This window comes from Mobula birostris, chromosome 1 (assembly GCF_030028105.1).
Source record: "Mobula birostris isolate sMobBir1 chromosome 1, sMobBir1.hap1, whole genome shotgun sequence".
NCBI lineage: Eukaryota > Metazoa > Chordata > Chondrichthyes > Myliobatiformes > Myliobatidae > Mobula > Mobula birostris.
Genome location: NC_092370.1, coordinates 6,398,822 through 6,418,360, shown reverse-complemented (window position 1 = coordinate 6,418,360; position 19,539 = coordinate 6,398,822). Strand labels below are relative to the sequence as shown.

The 19,539-nt window shown below is 44.6% G+C and overlaps 1 protein-coding gene across 1 annotated transcript in view; it reads left to right on the top strand.

Annotated features, from left to right (window-relative positions):
• Nucleotides 1-768: 768 nt before the first annotated feature.
• Nucleotides 769-19,539, top strand: part of enpp2 (ectonucleotide pyrophosphatase/phosphodiesterase 2) — a 166,614-nt gene continuing 147,843 nt past the window's right edge. The window contains exon 1 of the mRNA XM_072251946.1: nt 769-1,144. Within this exon, the coding sequence (XP_072108047.1) occupies nt 1,124-1,144 (21 nt within the window). The 5' untranslated portion in view covers nt 769-1,123. The remainder of the gene's footprint in view (nt 1,145-19,539) is intronic.

Below are 19,539 nucleotides of genomic sequence, written 5' to 3'. Positions count from 1 at the left end.
AAAATATACTTTCTATTGTAACTTATAGTATGTTGTGTATTACACAGTACCGCTGCCGCAAAACAACACGCTTCACTGCATGTCGGAGATAATAACCCTAACACTGATTCTAGTAACATGATTTGGTAAGTCAACCATCAGGCTCCTGAACCACAGGGGGATGAATTCATTCAGCTTCACTCACCGCATCGCTGAACTCTTCCCACAACCTAGCACTCTTCCTGATCCAGGTCTGGGACGAGCTGAGGAAGCACTCGGGTCTTATGTTCTCGACATTTATTGTTTTATTTATATCTTTTCTCAGCTGAAGCTGGTAAAACCTGAGGTACGGGCATGGACAAGCACACTCAGTTCTCAATTGCTAGGAACTTTCGGACTATTCTAGTGGTGTTTAGTATTGTGTCTTTCGGGAGATTAACATGAATATTACTGTGTAGGTTTAATTGTATAATGGTATTGTGTAGTGCCTTTGGGACGATACCAGTTGTAGATATTACTATTGGGGTTTATTATTATTATTATTTCTTTTTGTATTTGCGCAGTTTGTTGTCTTTTGCACGCTGACTGTCCGTCATGTTGGGTGCGGTCTTTCATTGTGTTTCTTGTATTAACTGTGAGTGCCCGCAGGAAAATGTACCTCAAGGTTATATATGTACCTTGATAATCAATTTACTCCAAGCTGTTTTAATTGTTTATAGGAGACTAGAAAACAAGCCTACTCCGCGAAGTTTGGAAGGATCCAGTGACATATGTGCATTGAAGGTTTGTGAAGTGAAGAATTGTTTTGTCCCTATTGGTAATCTAATCTGTTGGCTTTCGCACACTTGGCTCTTGATATTGAGGATCAGCTCATAGCCGTGGGAGTTTGTACCAGTAGCCGAGCCTGAAGGCCATTTCCGCTGACAACCATTGTGCTCGAGCTTGGTGCCACTGTGAATTAATGAACGGCGGAGATAAAGCCGGGATACGAGAGAGAGAGAACAAACGTCAGAGAACAAATAGAACAGAGTGCCCGAGGCTTGAACCAGTCAGCAACCAACAACCGGAGTGAGCTGGTATTAGCAAATCAGCTCGGACCGAGTAAACAGAGATCGGACGGGACGCTTCCAACCTCCAGAAAGCAATGGTTATTCAGGAGCACCTGGTACAGTAGACGCTTCAGTTTTTTTTCCGGTGAAGTTTCCGTTCAGCTAGTTTGATATTTTGAAATCAGACTTGAGTTCCGGATTTAAATACCCATGCTACCTTTTGAAATCCATTCATTTAATGGGAGCTTTACCAATCGATTAAATTTCGTCTGATGAACCGATGTTTATTTAGTTGCGACAAGTATGTCGAAATGTAAATATGAGTACGTTTTTAAAAATTTACTTATTCTGATATATTAGACCATAAAACGTAGGAGCAGAATTAGGCCATTTGGCCCATCGAATCTGCTCCGACATTCATTCATGCCTGATCCCTCTCAACTTCATTTTCCTGTCCTCGCCTCGTAACTTTTAACGTTCTTACGAATCAAGAACCCATCAGCCTCTGTTTTAAATATACCCAATGACTTGCCCTTCACAGCCGTCTGTAGCAATGAATTCCATAGATTCACCACCCTCTGGCTAAAGAAATTCCTCCTTGTCTCTGTTCCAAATGGACGTACCTCTATTGTGAGGCTGTGCCCTCTGATCCTAGACCCCCTCACCATAGGAAACACCCTCAAGGCCTTTCAATATTCCTTAGATTTCGGTGAGGTACACCCCCCCCCCCAATTCTTCTAATCTCCAGTGAGTACAGGCCAAAAGCCATCAAACGCTCCTGATAGGTTAACCCTTCCGTTCCCATGATCGTTCTCGTCGGATTCCTCTGAACCTTCTCCAATGCCAGCACATCCTTTCTTAGATAAGGCGCCGAGAGTTTTCCGTTATTTCTCGATAACATAGTGGGAGTTTTGTGATGAAACGACAATTAGCTATTTGTAAACATGGTTTCCTCAGAATAATTGGGGGGGGGGTTTGTAGGATTGATCTTGAAAGGTCGGCACAACATGGTGGGTCAAGGGCCTGTAATGTTCTACGTTCTGCATGTTGATGCGGAATAATAATGTAATCGGATACTACAAAGAGGGCAGGCAATCGAATCCAGATGTGGTTTACCAACCCTTAAGGGGACCGCAGTCCAGCTGTGCGGTGGGAACGTCACCCAGTGACAACATTGAACAGCTTATAATGACCTGCGGGTCAGTTCTAAATAATCGCAAAGGCTCGAGAAACGCGTCAAGTTCAACATGAAATGGCGATGTTCGCTATTGAAAGGAAAAAGCCGCTACCCCTCAGTAGTAGTCTCGTTCAGAAGTGCATTTATATAAATAATCACCTCCTCCCCCCACCTCCATTCAGAGCCCCGAACAGAACTTCCAGCTGAGGCAACACTTCACCTGCGAACCTGCTGCGGTCGTCTATTGTGCCCGGTGCTCCCGATGCGGCCTCCTCCGCATTGGTGAGACCCGTCGTAAAATTGGGGACCTCTTCGTCGAGCACCCTCGCTCCCTCCACCAAAAGCAAGACTTCCCGGTGGCCAGCATTTCACTTCCGATCCCGTACCCATCCATGGCCTCCTCTTGTGCCAAGATGAGGTCGCTCTCAGCGTGGAGGACCAACAGCCTGGGTACCCTGACGGCATGAATATCGAGTTCTCCTTTCGGTAAAAAAAATCGCTACCCTTCCCTCTTCTTCTATTCCCCACTCTGGGCTCTTATCTCTTCTCACCTGCCTATCACCTCCCCCTGGGTCCCCTCCTCCTTCCCTTTCTCCTGTGGTCCTAGCAGATTCCTTCTTACCCACCTGTCCTTACCTGTCACCTACCAGCTTGACCTCCTCCCCCACCCCCACCGTCGTTATTCCGGCTTCTTTCCCCCTTCCTTTCCAGTCCTGAAGAAGAGTCTCGGCGCCAAACGCCAACTGTTTACTGACTTCCGTAGATGCTGGCCGACCTGCTGAGTTCCTCCGGCATTTTGAGCGTGTTCCTCCGGATCTCCAGCATCTGCAGAAGCTTTTTGTGTTTATATAAATGGTCAGATTTCCACTCCGAAAATGCACAGTGACACACTGCCTGCTCCTTTTTGTTACAAACCAAAGATGTACCGGTTGGCAGGTTAACTGGCCATTGTAAACCGTCGCGTGATTAGGCTGGGGTCAAGTTGGGGGATTGCTGGGCCGGTTCCGTCCGCACTGTATCTCAATAAAATTCTCCAATAGTTGCATACAGTACTATAATACTTCACATTAACCTGCAAATAGCAAGTCAGTTTCACGTTATTCAGTTGCAATTTAGAGTGACCAAGCTTATTATCAAAGTACTTATATATCACCATATACAACCCTGAGATTCATTTTCTTGCGGGCATTCGCAGTAAATACAAAGAAATACAATAGAATCAATGAAAATTGCACACAAGGACTTACAAATACTGCACCGGGGAATTTCACTGAGTCAGATAGCATCCAGGGGACAGGAGTAAACTGTCGACGATTCGTGCAGAGACCCTTTATCAAGGTCTTGGTCCAAAACGTCGACTGTTCATTCCTCTCCATAGATGCTGCCTGTTCTGAGTTCCTCCAGCATTTTGTGAGTGTTGCTCTGGATTTCCAGAACACCCGCAGAATCCCTTGTGTTCATGTTTAGATCTTTGTTAATTTTGTGTAATTATCTATGAGAATTTGAATATTAATAAAGCATAGGCGATGAGAACACACAAAGGGATGGAATCGAACGGTGCAACCGAATTTACCCTTTCTCTTTCCCTCACCTCCCCATAGTCCTCCTCCTCCGCCCCGCTCTCCCATGGTCCACTCTCTTATCAGATTCTTCCCTCTCCGACGCCACCTACCACCTCCCAGCTTCCTACTTCATCTGCCTCCCCCACCCACCCATCTCCCCCTCACCTGGTCCTACCTATCACCTTCTAGTTCGTCCTCCTCCTTATTCTGAATTCTTCCCCTTTCCTTTCCAGTCCTGAGGAAGGGCCTCAGCTACTGCCCGGCTTGCCGAGTTTCCCCAGCATCTCGCGTGTGTTGTTCTGGACTTCCAGTGTTTACTAAGGTCACTTATAATGCCCGCACCGTTTTCTTTCTGCGCCGTTGCAATTTACTTGTGCATAACCGCTAGAGTTCATTGCATAGGGAACAATGGATATTATCATATCAAACTAACGGGTTATAATGTGTGGTACGCCGACTAGCTAAAAAAGCTGGTCGGAAAGACAGGCGGGAGAAAGTCCCTTAGCCTGATCGCGTCTGATAGTCCCGTTTCCAACGTCGCTATAACTCAATGGAAACTCCAAACGCTAAGTGTATGCATTATAAAGAAAACTTTTAAAAAACGCGTAAAACGCTTATTAGACTCCAAAAGAGTACATCCAAAAGAAAGCATTGGAATTTAAGACATTCCCGTAAACATCCACTTGGTTGGTTTCGGATCAGCGCTCAGAACCGCGCGTGAAATGCTCCCGACAAGAAAACACAAGAGATGCTGCAGATGGTGGAAATCCAGAGAGAAACACACAAACACCATCTCTCTCTCTCTCTCTCTTTCTCTCTCTCTCACACACACACACTCACACGCACAATGCTGCAGCTTTGGAAAGAAGAATGGGGAGGGGGGGGAATCTCATTGAGAAAAGGATATAACGCTAGGCTTGACAAGGATTTGGTCAGACCGCACAGGGAGAATTGTGAGCAGTTCTGGGCCCCTTATCTAAGAAAAGATTGGAGAGGGTCCAGAGGAGGTTTACAGAAATGATCACAGGAATGAAAGGGTTAATGTATGAGGAGTGTTTGATGGCTCTGGGTCTGTACTCACTGGAATGTAAAAGAATGAAGATGGGGGGGTGGTTTGGTTGGGATCTCTTTGGAATTATCGAATATTGAAAGGCCTAAATAGAGTGAAGGTGGAGAGGATGTTGCCTATAATTGGTGAGTCTAGAACTAGACAGCATTGCCTCAGAATAGAGAGACGTCCATTTAGAATGGAGATGAGGAGGAATCACTTTAGCCAGAGGGTAGTGAATCTGTGGAATTTATTTCCATAGATGACTGTACAGGCCAGGTCACTGGGTACATAATGTCTATAAAAGGCACCGTGTTCATGCCCTTGGAAGTTTTCATGTTTTATTGTTTTACGACATTGAATCACAGTGGATTTCATCTGGCTTTTTTTTGACACTGATCAACATAAAAAGACTCTTTTGTGTCAAAGTGAAAACAGATCTCTGCAAAGTGATCTAAATTAATTAATTAAAATTGAACATAGAATAGTACAGCACAGTACAGGCCCTTCAGCCCACAATGTTGTGCCGACCCTCAAACCCTGCCTCCCATATAAACCCCCACCCTAAATTTCTCCATATACCTGTCTAGTAGTCTCTTAAACTTCACTAGTGTATCTGCCTCCACCACTGACTCAGGCAGTGCATTCCACGCACCAACCACTCTCTGAGTAAAAAACCTTCCTCTAATATCCCCCTTGAACTTCCCACCCCTTACCTTAAAGCCATGTCCTCTTGTATTGAGCAGTGGTGCCCTGGGGAAGAGGCACTGCCTATCCACTCTATCTATTCCTCTTATTATCTTGTACACCTCTATCATGTCTCCTCTCATCCTCCTTCTCTCCAAAGAGTATAGCCCTAGCTCCCTTAATCTCTGATCATAATGCATATTCTCTAAACCAGGCAGCATCCTGGTAAATCTCCTCTGTACCCTTTCCAATGCTTCCACATCCTTCCTATAGTGAGGAGACCAGAACTGGGCACATAATTAATAAATAATTAATCCTGCATTATTTCTATATGTTACTACAAAGGGCTTTTTGCAAGTTCCAATTCTAATGCTCTGGAGAGCTCGGAAAATGGCCACTCTGCGACTCATTTGTTGTAGCATGTACTACTCGTTACATTTGGACTCTGGGAGGGGTATTTCAGAAGTTTTTATAGGCATCCGTTGGTCTCGTGAGACCATGGATTTGTGCCTTGGAAGGTCTCCAGGGTGCGGGCCTGGGCAAGGTTGTATGGAAGACCAGCAGTTGCCCATGCTGCAAGTCTCCCCTCTCCACACCACCGATGTTGTCCAAGGGAAGGGAACTAGGGCCGATACAGCTTGGCACCGGTGTTGTCGCAGAGCAATGTGCGGTTAAGTGCCTTGCTCAAGGACACAACACGCTGCCTCAGCTGAGGCTCGAACTAGCGACCTTCAGATCACTAGACCGACGCCTTAACCACTTGGCCATGTGCCAACACATTTCAGAAGTGAATCAGCCAAATATACCAGCAAAACTGAACAAGGAGTGTGCAACGTGATAGTTAGCAAGATGAAAGGTAAGAAATACAATGAAAAGTAAAATGGAAGAAAATTGTAAGCATTATTAAGGCACCTAAATATTGTTCAAAGTAAGTTTATTATCAAAGTATGTATGTATCGTATATACCACCGAGCCTGACAAACAACCAATGTGCAAAAGAAGATGAACTGTGCAAATACAAAAACCATCATCTAGAGGGATTGAATTCAAGAGCATGGAGGTCATGCTGCAACTATACAGGGTACTGGTTGGGCCGCACCTGGAGTACTGGGTGCAGTTCTAGTCTCCTTACTTGAGGAAGGATATACTGGCTTTGGAGGCAGTGCAGAGGAGGTTCACTAGGTTGATTCCAGAGATGAAGGGGTTAACCTATGAGGAGAGATTGATTCACCTGGGACTATACTCTCTGGAATTCAGAAGAATGAGAGGCGATCTTATAGAAACATACAAAATTTTGAAAGGGATAGATAAGATAGAAGTAGGAAAGTTGTTTCCATTGGTAGGTGAGACTAGAACTAGGGGACATTGCCTCAAGATTCAGGGGAGAAGATTTAGGATGGAGATGAGGAGAAACTGTTTTTCCCAGAGAGGGGTGAATCTGTGGAATTCTCTGTCCAGGGAAACAGTTGAGGCTTCTTCGCTAAATATATTTAAGATACAGTTAGATACGTTTTTACATAGTAGAGGAATTAAGGGTTATGGGGAAAGGGCAGGTAGATGGAGTTGAGTTTACGGACAGATCAGCCATGATCTTATTGAATGGCAGGGCAGGCTCGATGGGCCGGATGGCCTACTCCTGCTCCTATTTCTCATGTTCTTATATAATAATAATAAATAAATCAATTATACTGAGAACACAAATTGTAGAGACCTTGAAAGTGAGTCTGTAGGTTATGGAATCAGTTCAGTTTTAGGGCGAGTGAAATTATCCACAATGGTTCAGGAGCCTGATGGCTGAGGGTAATAACTGTTCCTGACCTGGTGGTGTGGAACCTAAGGCTCTTGTACCTCCAGCCCCATGGCAACAGTGAGAAGATGGCTCTATACGGAACCTGAAGGAATGCAAACCCTGAAAAGAGATTTTTCTTTGTTTTCTGCTTTTTTTGTACAAGAGTTTGCAGGGGATTGGGGAAAAATAGAAAATGTACCTTTGTGATCAAGATATGGAGTACCTATTATCATTTCCATCGTCAATAGTATGTGTATATATCCTCACAAAATATCAAAAGCTATTACCGAGAAATATCCATCACTACATACAGAGCTTCATCTTAACACATGAGGAGCATTTCATGGTTTTGGGCCTGTACTCGCTGAAGTTTAGAAGAATTGAAACCTGATGAACATTGAAAGGCTTAGATAGAGTGGATGTGGAGATGATGTTCCCTATGTAGGAGGAGTCCAGGACCAGAGGGCACAGTTTCAAAATTGAGGGATGTCCATTTAGAACTGGCTGGCTGGTGGCGTAGTGGCATCAGCGCCGGACTTCGGAGTGAAGGCTCCCGAGTTCGAATCCAGCTGGCTCCCTTACACACTTTCCATCCGTGCTGGGTTGAGCATCAAGCTAGCAACCCAGCCTCGTAAAAATAAGAAAGCCAGCTAAAAAACCGCCATCATGATAGCGTTCCAAAGACTCCACTCGGAGTTAAGGGCTTTCTTCTTCCATTTAGAACAGAGAGGAGGAGTTATTTCTTTAGCCAGAGGGTGGAGAATCTGTGGAATTCATCGCCACGGACAGCTGTGCATGTCAAGACATTGAGTACATTTGAAACAGAGATTGATAGGTCTTTGTTTTAATTGGGGCACCAAAGGTTACGGGGAAAAGGCTGGAGAATGGGGTTGATAAGGTTAATAAATCAGCTATTATGGAATGACAGAGCAGACTTGATGAGCTGAATGGCCCAATTCTGCTCCTACATCTAACCGTACAGCAGGTCTGATAGGTTTTTGCTTTTTTTAAACAAAGTACACAATTAGGCACCTTGCCTGTATAACAAACTCTGGATTTGAAATGTGACTTCTTTCCATGGTCAGACAAAGAGTTCTGTTGTTTGTCGAGGCTGCACTGGTTTGTTCCATACTGCTGATTGTGAATGAGAGATATTATCTCCGAGGTAGGCACGTTGCTGACTGTAGTTGTGCTTACATGATGTGTTGATAAGTACGTGTGCAGGAAGGTTACATGTCAACAAGTAGTGATCCCAATTCAACTTGCAGTGCTAATTTAATGCTAATGCTGTAATTTTATAAGATCACAAGATGAGAAGAGGCATTGATTGAATGGGAAGCCAGCACCTTTTTCCTCCAGAACAAGAGGGTGGGTCTCACCTATCACCCGCCAGCTTGTTCTCCTTCCCCTCCCACACTCTCTAATTCTCACTTCCTCCCCCTTCCTTTTCAGTCCTGATGAAGGGTATCAGCACGAAACCTCGGTGTTCATTCCTCTCCACGGATTCTGTTTGACCTAGGGCCCCTCCACCATTTGGTGTGTGTTCCTTTGGATCTCCAGCACCTGCAGAACCTCTTGTGTGGAGAATTTTGTGTTGATGGGAGGAAAGCACACGCAGCGTGTCAAAGGCAGGTTCTTCTTTACAGAGAGTGATGGGTGTCAACCGCGCAACGGGCTGTCAGGAGTGGTGGTAGAGGCGGTACATTAGAGACATTTAAGAGACTCTTAGATAGTCACATGGATGATAGAAAAATGGAGGGTGATGTGGGAAGGAAGGATTAGATTGATCTTGGAGTAGGTTAAAAGGCTAGCACAACATCGTGGGCCGAAGGGCCTGTACTGTGCTATTTAGTATTCCAACTGTTGTCCGCTGCAAACTGATGTGATGGTGTGAGTGAAAATAAATGAAACTGTTTGAAATGCCTGTGTCTAGAATCCTTATTTTTAATGAGCTATAAACCAGTAGAGCATTGTTTTGGTTGGCCAAGCTGGTGATTGTTTTACTGTTGAGGTGTGTAAATGGTGGACTCCCAAAAACTGCAGAAAGTGTGCAAACTGCTGGAAAAACTAGACCGGAGACAGAACGAAGAGGAGTGACTAACCGGGCAGAGGGACAGGGTTAGCAGGAGAATTAGCATTGCCAACCTGTTCTGTTACACCAGTACAGTGGCCACTCAGTGTATCTTCAATGGTTTTCTGCTGCTGTAGCCCATTCGCTTCAAGGTCTGATGTGATGCGCATTCAGGGATGCTCTTCTGCACACCGTTGTTCACAGAACTGTACCTGTTCTGTTTTTCACACCATTCTCTGTAAACAGCAGAGCCTGTTGTGTGTGAAAATCCCAGGAGATAAGTAGTTTCTAAGTTACTCAAACAACCCTCTCTGGCACCAATAATCATTTCACGGTCAAAGTCAGCTAGATCACATTTCTTCCCCGTTCTGATGTTTGGTCTGAACAACAACTGGATGGCAAGAAAGAATTTGTATAATGCCTACAAGATGGCTTTTTAGAGCAGCTCGTGGTTGAGCCCACTAGGGGATCAGCTATTCTGGAATGGGTATTGTGCAATTAGGGAGCTTAAGGTAAAAGAACCCTTAGGCGAGAGTGATAAAAAAAACAGAATTCACCCTGCAGTTTGAGGTAGAAGGTAAAGTCAGAAGTATCAGTATTACAGTGGAGTAGATGGAATTACAGAGGCATGACAGAGGAGCTGGCCAAAGTTAATTGGAAGGGGACACTAGCAGGGATGACGGCAGAGCAGCGATGGCTGGAGTTTCTGGGAGCAATTTGGAAGGTGCAGGATAGATACATCCCAAAGAAGAAGATGCATTCTAAAGACAGCCTGACAAGGAAAGCTAACGCCAACATCAAAGCCAAAGAGAGGGTATACAATATAGCACAAATTAGTGGGAGGTTAGAGGATTGGGAAGTTTTGAAAACCAACAGAAGGCAACTAAAAAGTCATAAAGAGGAAAAAGACAGAATACAAAAGTAAGCTAGCCAATAATGGTAAAGAGTCTATGAAGGTTCTTAGTCATCCAGGTTATTGTACATCAAGGCAACTGGACTTGCTGTGTTATCTAAAAGCCATTTCACCACGTATCTGAGAGGCTCCTTCAGTTCAGATCCTTGGTGAGTAGTTTTCTGGTTTATAAACTCTGTGAGTTGTTTAAAGATATAGCAATCACAGAGTGATTATAAGAGTCATAGAGGTAATAAGAGGGTCATTAGTGTTATCTGCATGAATGGAGATGTGAACTGTTGTGGAGACGCTGGGGTAGAGATGTTAGGACTGAATTGTATGTAGCCGGTCGGTGGTGTCTTACCCACCCTCTCTGTTCAGGGATGGGTTTTTCACTTTGACAAAGATGCCTTCTTTAACCCCTCTTTCAAAACACCTGCCCTCCCTGTCCAAAATGTACACATTGTTATCATCAAAAGAATGTCCCTTGTCCTTCAGGTGTTGATATACAGCCAAGTCTTGACCTGAGGTGCTAGCCCTCCTATGTTAACCCTCAGGACAAGACTTGCTGTAAATCTACACCTAAAGGACAAAGGACACTCCTTTGATGATAACAATGTGCACACCCTTTCAGAATCAGAATCAGAATCAGGTTTATTATCACCGGCAAGAGACGTGAAATTTGTTAACTTAGTAGCAGCAGTTCAATGCAATACATAATCTAGCAGAGAAAAAAAATAAATAAAATTTAAAAGAATAATAATAAATAAACAAGTAAACCAATTATGTATATTGAATAGATTTTAACAAACGTGCCAAAACAGAAATACTGTATGTTAAAAAAAAGTGTGGTAGTGTCCAAGGATTCAATGTCCATTTAGGAATCGGATGGCAGAGGGGAAGAATCTGTTCCTGAATCGCTGAGTGTGTGTCTTCAGGCTTCTGTACCTCTTACCTGATGGTAACAGTGAGAAAAGCTCATGCCCTGGGTGCTGGAGGTCCTTAATAATGGACGCTGCCTTTCTGAGACACCGCTCCCTAAAGATGTCTGGGTACTTTGAGGATTAGTGCCCAAGATGGAGCTGACTAGATTTACAACCCTCTGCAGCTTCTTTCGGTCCTGTGCAGTAGCCCCTCCATACCAGACAGTGATGCAGCCTGTCAGAATGCTCTCCACGGTACAATTATAGAAGTTTTTGAGTGTATTTGTTGACATGCCAAAGCTCTTCAAACTCCTAATAAAGTATTGCCGTTGTCTTGCCTCCTTTATAACTACATCGGTATGTTGGGACCAGGTTAGATCCTCAGTGATCTTGACACCCAAGAACTTGAAGCTGCTCACTCTCTCCATTTCTGATCCCTCTATGAGGATTGGTATGTGTTCCTTCGTCTTACCCTTCCTGAAGTCCACAATCAGCTCTTTCGTCTTACTGATGTTGAGTGCCAGGTTGTTGCTGCGGCACCACTCCACTAGTTGGTATATCTCACTCTTGTACGCCCTCTCGTCACCACCTGAGATTCTACCAACAATGGTTGTATTGTCAGCAAATTTATAGCTGGTATTTGAGCTACGCAGTCATGTGTATATAGAGAGTAGAGCAGTGGGCTAAGCACACACCCTTGAGGTGTGCTAGTGTTAATCGTCAGAGAGGAGGATATGTTATCACCAATCCACACAGATTGTGGTCTTCCAGTTGGGAAGTCAAGGATCTAATTGCAGAGGGAGGTACAGAGGCCCAGGTTCTGCAACTTCTCAATCAGGACTGTGAGAATGATGGTATTAAATGGTGAGCTATAGTCGATGAACAGCATCCTGATGTAGGTGCTTGTGTTGTCCAGGTGGTCTAAAGCCATGTAGAGAGCCATTATCTTTCTTAGATAAGGGGCCCAAAACTGCTCACAATACTCTGGCGTCTCCACAACAGTTCACACCTCCATTAATGCAAAGATAAGACTAATGACTCTCTCATTACCTCTATGGCTCTTAATGACCCTCATGTGATTGCTATCCCCTTAAGCAACTCATAGAGTTTATAAACCAGTAAACTACCCACAGTGGATTGGAACTGAGGAAGCCCCTTGGATGAGTGGTGATGGGTTTTCTAGACAACACAGCCAGTCTAGTTGCCTTGATTTACCACTGCTTGATAAATGTTAAAGAGGATACCAAAATTTTCTTCAAACATATATATATATATACACACACATACATACATACATACATACATACATAGTGAAAGAGAGGTGAGGGTAGATATTGGACTGCTGGAAAATGATACTGGAGAAGTAGTAATGGGGGACAAGAAAATGGTGGATGAGCTGAATAATTATTTTTCAGCAGTTTTCATTGTGGAAGACACTAGCAGTATTCTGGAAGTTCAGAAGTGTCAGGGTGCAGAAATATGTGATGTGTGATCCCATGTGCAGGATTTCCCTAAATGTTAAGTTGCAGGTTGAGCTGGTGGTGAGGAAGGCAATGGCAATGTTAGCATTCATTTTGTGAGGACTGTAATATAAAAGTGAGGATGTAATCTGAGGCTTTGTAAGGCACTGGTGAGATCTCACTTGTGAGCAGTTTTGGGCACTGTTTCCAAGAAGGGATGTGCTGACATTGGAGAGGGCTTAAAGGAGGTTCACAAAAATGATTCTGGGATTGAAAGGCTTATCATATGAGTAGTGTTTGCTAGCTCAGGGCCTGTACTCTGGAATTCAGAGGAATGGGGAGGGGTCCCATTGAATGTTGAAACTCCTCAATGGAGTGGATGTGGTGAGGATGCTTCCTATGGATAGGGAAGTCTAAGACCAGAGGACACAGCCTTGGAATAGAGGGATGTCCTTTCTGAACAGAGGTTTAGCCAAACAGTGGTGAATCAGTGGAATTTGTTGTCACAGGTGGCTGGGGAGGCCAAGTCATTGTGTATTTTGAAGGCAGAGGTTGATAGATTCTTGAATGATCAGGGTATGAAGAGATATGGAGAGACTGCTGGAGATTAGGGCTGAGGGAAATAGATCAGCCATGATGAAATAGCTGAGCAGACTCGATGGGCCAAATGACCTAATTCTGCTCCTAGTGGAAAGGATGTTTCCAGTAAAACACATCAAAGTTGCTGGTGAACGCAGCAGGCCAGGCAGCATCTCTCGGAAGAGGTACAGTCGACTGCCCCTCTTCCTAGAGATGCTGCCTGGCCTGCTGCGTTCACCAGCAACTTTGATGTGTGTTGCTTGAATTTCCAGCATCTGCAGAATTCCTGTTGTTTAGGATGTTTCCAGTAGTGGGTTAGTCCAGGTCCAGAAGGCCCAGCCTCAGGAAAAATCCCCATTTAGAATGGGGATGAAGAGGAATGGCAGTGGTAACAAGTCATAGGTTGATAGGTTGATAGGTTCTTGATTTGTCGGGGCATCAAGGCTTTCAGAGAGAAGGCAGGAGAATGGGGTTGAGAGGGATAATAAATCAGCCATGATGGAATGGCTGAGTAGAGTTGATAGACCAAAGGGCCTGATTCTGCCCCTACAGTATGCCTTGTGGTCTTATGAAGCCTATTGAATACTGAAAGGCCTAGGTAGAGTGGCCGTAGAGAGGATATTTCCAACACACGGCAAGTCTAGGAGCAGAGTGTATAGCCTCAGAATAGAAGGACATGCATTTACAACGGATGAAGAGGAATTCCATTAGTCAGAGGGCAGTGAATCTATGGAATGTGGGTGGGAACCAGAGCACCCGGAGGAAACCCTTGTGGTCATGGGAAGAATGTACAGATTCCTAACAGGCAGTGGCGGGAATCGAACCCTAATCTTACAAAAAGCAATCACGCTAATTGCTTGGGCCGTGCCAAATTGCTGGCTTCCGCACATGTTGTTGTCATATTCTATGCACATTATTGTGCAGGCCCTACAAATCGATTCTGAGGCATACTGTGACCAAATGGCTTCGCGCTCCTTGGCTGCCAGCAACTATGTGACCTCATACAAATCAATACCAGTATTGTAGCGAAGCACTCCTCTGTTCCAGTCACTAGGACAATCAATACCAGTATTATAGTGAAGAACTCCTCTGTTCCAGTCACTAGGACAAACCAAAGGCAGTGCTGAGTAACAACGTGAAACTCTAGTGAGGAAAACAGACCCACACTTGTGTTAAAAGTAATGCTGTGGGACAAAGATAGTCAGAGCAGTTTGTCAGCACAGTAAAACAGTGTTCCCATTTCCTACACAGGTCCGGAACACCTTCAATACAGAGAAAATTTACGAGGATGTTGCTGGACCATGACCTGAGTTACAGGGAAAGGTTGAATCGGCTAGGGCTTCATTCCCTGGAGAGAAGGAGAATAAGGGGAGATTTGATAGAGGTGGTTTTAGTTTTAATAGACCTGTAGTGTTTTCTAGAAGGGAGCTATTGGAAAAGGCAGTTTGCAGGGCAGGTAGTGTCTACAGTAATTTTTTCCTGCCCATTTCTTTGTTCTGGAGTTGTAGAAGTCAGGCAGTGATGGTAGACTGCAGCCAGTGACCTTTTCTGGTGACCTGACAGCTCACTGTAGTTTTTTTGTGTATTGTAGGAAGATGCTGCACCAACCCAGGCCGTAAAGGCTGATGTGAGGATGCTGTCTGTGATGGCAGTGTAGAATTGTAGCAGAATGTACTGGGGAGATGCCATTTTACCAACTCCGCAAGTATATCCTCAGCCAAGCCTTTTTGTTAGTGAAGGAGATATTGTCCCAAGGCCCAGGAACCTGAATGTTGAAAAGGTGCTAACTGTAGAGTTGTTGACATTGAGTGGGTGGATAGGAGTCACATTCCTCCTGAAGCTGATGTGTATCTCCACTGTTCAAGTTGTTGTGACGCTACTAGGACATGAGCTTGTCTACTTCCTGGCAGTATTTGGATTTGTCACCTCTGGTGATTAGTCCGATAACAGTGGTGTAATTTGCAAACTTTATCAATTTAACAGGTGGATCACTAAAGGTAACATGAGGACCATAAGATATGGGAGCAGAATTAGGCCATTTGGCCCATCGAGTCTGCTCCACCATTTCATCATGGCTGATCCATTATCCCTCTCGGCCCCAATCGTTTACCTTCTCCCTATATCCCTTCATGCCCTGATCAGCCAAGAATCTATCAACCTCTGTCTTAAATATACCCAATCACTTGGCCTCCACAGCCACCTGTGGCAAAGAATACCACAGATTCGCCATTCTCTGGCTAAAGAAATTCCTCCAAATCTCTGTTCTAAAAGGACGCCCCTCTGTGTCTGTGTCCTTTGGTCTTAGACTCTCCCACCATATGAAAAGCCCTCTCCACATCCACTCTATTGAAGCCTTTCAACATTTAATTACTTTTCAATGAGGTCACCCCTCATTCTTCTGAATTCCAGTGAGTAAAGGCCCGGAACCATCAAATACTCTTCATATGACAAGCCTTTAAATCCCAGAATCATTTTTGAGAACCTCCTTTAAGCCCTCTCCAAAATGCACATCCTTTCTTTGGCAAGGGGCCGAAAGCCCCAAGCAATACCCCAGGCGAGGCCCCACCAGTGCTTTATAAAGCCTTGGCATTACATCTTTGCTTTTATATTTTAGTCCTCTTGAAATTTATGCTAATGTCATGGATGTTCATAAAGAGCAAATGGAGCTTCCAAGCAGCGTGTCCAGACAGACTCCATCATGGACTGATAGGTGACACGTCCCAGACAGCACCCAGATGACGAAAGATGTCTGTGGAGAAATGTTGCCAACTGGCACATTCCAGGCTGCAGGAGCATGTGCTGAGGGACACAGCGAAGCCTGGCTACAGCCTCTGCAAGGGTTCAGTGGGGAAGGACCCATGGTATAGGTGTCTTCCACTACTGAAGATGGAGGGGCTGGATTGGGTGAAGAAGACTCTCGTTTAGTGTATTAGTTAGTACCTCACCCCAGGGGGCCACATGAGAGACAGCAGTGCTATTGATGTGCAGGAATGTAATTGAACAGGATGGAAAGCATTGACTATGAATGTAAAAATGAGAAGTCGGTGCACAGTTTCTTGTAAAGATTTAAAAAGTTCTGAATAGTACTTATTTTGATATTAAAAAGTCTGCTTGATTACCACCCAATCAAACACTTTAAACAATCAGGTGATACGTGCAAGAGGTAAAGAGCTGAAGGAAAAAGAATTGAACAGAAGAGAAGAGTTGACCGTGGGAAAGGAAGAGCAGTGGCACCACAGAACCTTTTTACTCCTTGATTTATCCTTCCCTTATCTTCATCCCTCATCCCACACCCACCCACCCACCTTCCTCCTCACATGGTCTCATCTATCACCTGAGACAGTTGACTCAGCCAACCAGAAAAGTTTTCCTTTAGCCCCACACCTGTACGTCTTTGGAATGCGACCCAATGCAACCCTCAATTTAACCCTAACCTAATCCTCTAACTTTCCACTCATTTTTGCTAGACTGTATGTCCTCTCTTTTTCTTTTATGCTGTCTTTGCCTTCCCTTGTCAGCATTGTTGCCTCATCCTCCCTTTAGAATACTTACTCATCTTTGAGACGTATCCATCCTGTGCATTCCAAAATGCTGCCAGAAACTCTCATATTGATTATTCCTGCCCTTGAAAAAAAGTCCCTGTTGCACCCCGGTGACCCGGTGACCCGGTGACCCTGTGATCTCTGTCTCAGGGGCTGATGTTAGGCTGTCTTTAAAGAGGGTGAACCCTCGCAAGGCAGAAGGTCCTGATGGAGTACCTGGTAAGGCTCTGAAAACTTGTGCTAACCAACTGGCAGGAGTATTCAAGGACATTTTCAACCTCTCACTGCTACGGGCAGAAGTTCCCACTTGCTTCAAAAAGGCAACAATTATACCAGTGCCAGAGAAAAATAATGTGAGCTGCCTTAAAGACTATCTATTGCCCAGCGCACACATCTACAGTGATGAAATGCTTTGAGAGATTGTTCATGACTAGACTGAACCCCTGCCTCAGCAAGCACATGGACCTACTGCAATAGGTCAATGGCAGATGCAATCTCAATGGCTCTTCACATGGCTTTAGACCACCTGACAACACAAACACCTATGTCAGGATGCTGTTCATCGACTCAGCATTTAATACCATCATTCCCACAATCCTGACAGAACCTGGGCCTCTGTACCTCTCTCTGCAATTGGATCCTCAACTTCCTAACCAGAAGACCACAATCTGTGCAGATTGGTGATAACATCTCTTCCCCGCTGACAATCAACACTGGCGCACCTCAGAGGTGTGTGCTTAGCCCACTGCTCTACTCACTCTATACCTATGACTGTGTGGCTAGGCATAGCTCAAATACCATCTATAAATTTGCCGATGATACAACCATTGTTGGTAGAATCTCAGATGGTGATGAGAGGTCGTACAGGAGTGAGATATGCCAACTAGTGGAATGGTGCCACAGCAACAACCTGGCACTCAATGTCAGTAAGATGAAAGAGCTGATTGTGGACTTCAGGAAGGGTAAGATGAAGGAACACGTACCAGTCGACATAGAGGGATCAGAAGTGGAGAGAGTGAGCAGTTTCAAGTTCCTGGGTGTCAAGATCTCTGAGGATCTAACCTGGTCCCGAAATATTGATGCAGTAATAAAGAAGGCAAGACAGCGACTGTACTTCATTAGGAGTTTGAAGAGATTTGGCATGTCAACAAATACACTCAAAAACTTCTATAGATATACCATGGAGAGCATTCTGACAGGCTGCATCACTGTCTGGTATGGGTGGAGGGCTATCCTCATAAGTCATGCTCTCTAATGCAAGCAGCATCCTAGTAAACCCTTCATTCTTAAATAAATGCCAACAAATACATTCAGGCTCACACATAGAAGATGGTACTTACATAAAACCACAGGAATTACTGCCACTTTTACACAGAATTAAGCAGCAGCCTTCAAGAGAAAAGTAAGAATTAACTGAATTACCAACTGTCCTACTGTAGTGTTTTTTAAATATTGTGAATATAGTAGAACAGATAACATAACATTATTAGAATCAGAATCAGGTTTAATATCATAAGACCATATGATATAGGAACAGAAGTAGGCCATTTGGCCCATTGAGTCCACTCCACCATTCTTTCATGGGCTGATCCAATTCTTCCAGTCATTCCCACTCCCCTGCCTTCACCCCATACCCTTTGATGCCCTGGCTAATCAAGAACCTATCTATCTCTGCCTTAAATACACCCAATGACTTGGCCTCCACAGCCGCTTCTGGCAACAATTTCCACAGATTTACCACCCTCTGACTAAAGTAATTTCCCCGCATCTCTCTTCTAAATGGACAACCTTCAATCTTGAAGTCACGCCCTCTTGTCCTAGACTCCCCTACCATGGGAAATAACTTTGCCATATCTAATCTGTTCAGGCCTTCTAACATTCAGAATGTTTCTATGAGATCCCCCTTCATTCTCCTGAACTCCAGGGAATACAACCCAAGAGCTGCCTGACGTTCCTCATACGGTAACATAGTAGGCATAGTCATAGTCATACTTTATTGATCCTGGGGGAAACTGGTTTTCGTTACAGTTGCACCATAAATAATATATAGTAATAGAACCATAAATAGTTAAATAGTAATATGTAAATTATGCCAGTAAATTATGAAATAAGTCCAGGACCAGCCTATCGGCTCAGGGTGTCTGACCTTCCAAGGGAGGAGTTGTAAAGTTTGATGGCCACAGGCAGGAATGACTTCCTATGACGCTCTGTGCTGCATCTCGGAGGAAAGAGTCTCTGGCTGAATGTACTCCTGTGCCCACCCAGTACATTATGTAGTGGATGGGAGACATTGACCAAGATGGCATGCAACTTAGACAGCATCCTCTTTTCAGACACCACCGTGAGAGAGTCCAGTTCTATCCCCACAACATCACTGGCCTTACGAATGAGTTTGTTGATTCTGTTGGTGTCTGCTACCCTCAGCCTGCTGCCCCAGCACACAACAGCAAACACGATAGCACTGGCCACCACAGACTCGTAGAACATCCTCAGCTTCGTCCGGCAGATGTTAAAGGACCTCAGTCTCCCCAGGAAATAGAGACGGCTCTGACCCTTCTTGTAGACAGCCTCAGTATTCTTAGACCAGTCCAGTTTATTATCAATTCGTATCCCCAGGTATTTGTAATCCTCCATCATGTCCACACTGACACCCTGGATGGAAACAGGGGTCACCGGTACCTTAGCTCTCCTCAGGTCTACCACCAGCTCCTTAGTCTTTTTCACATTAAGCTGCAGATAATTCTGCTGACACCATGTGACAAAGTTTCCTACCTTAGACCT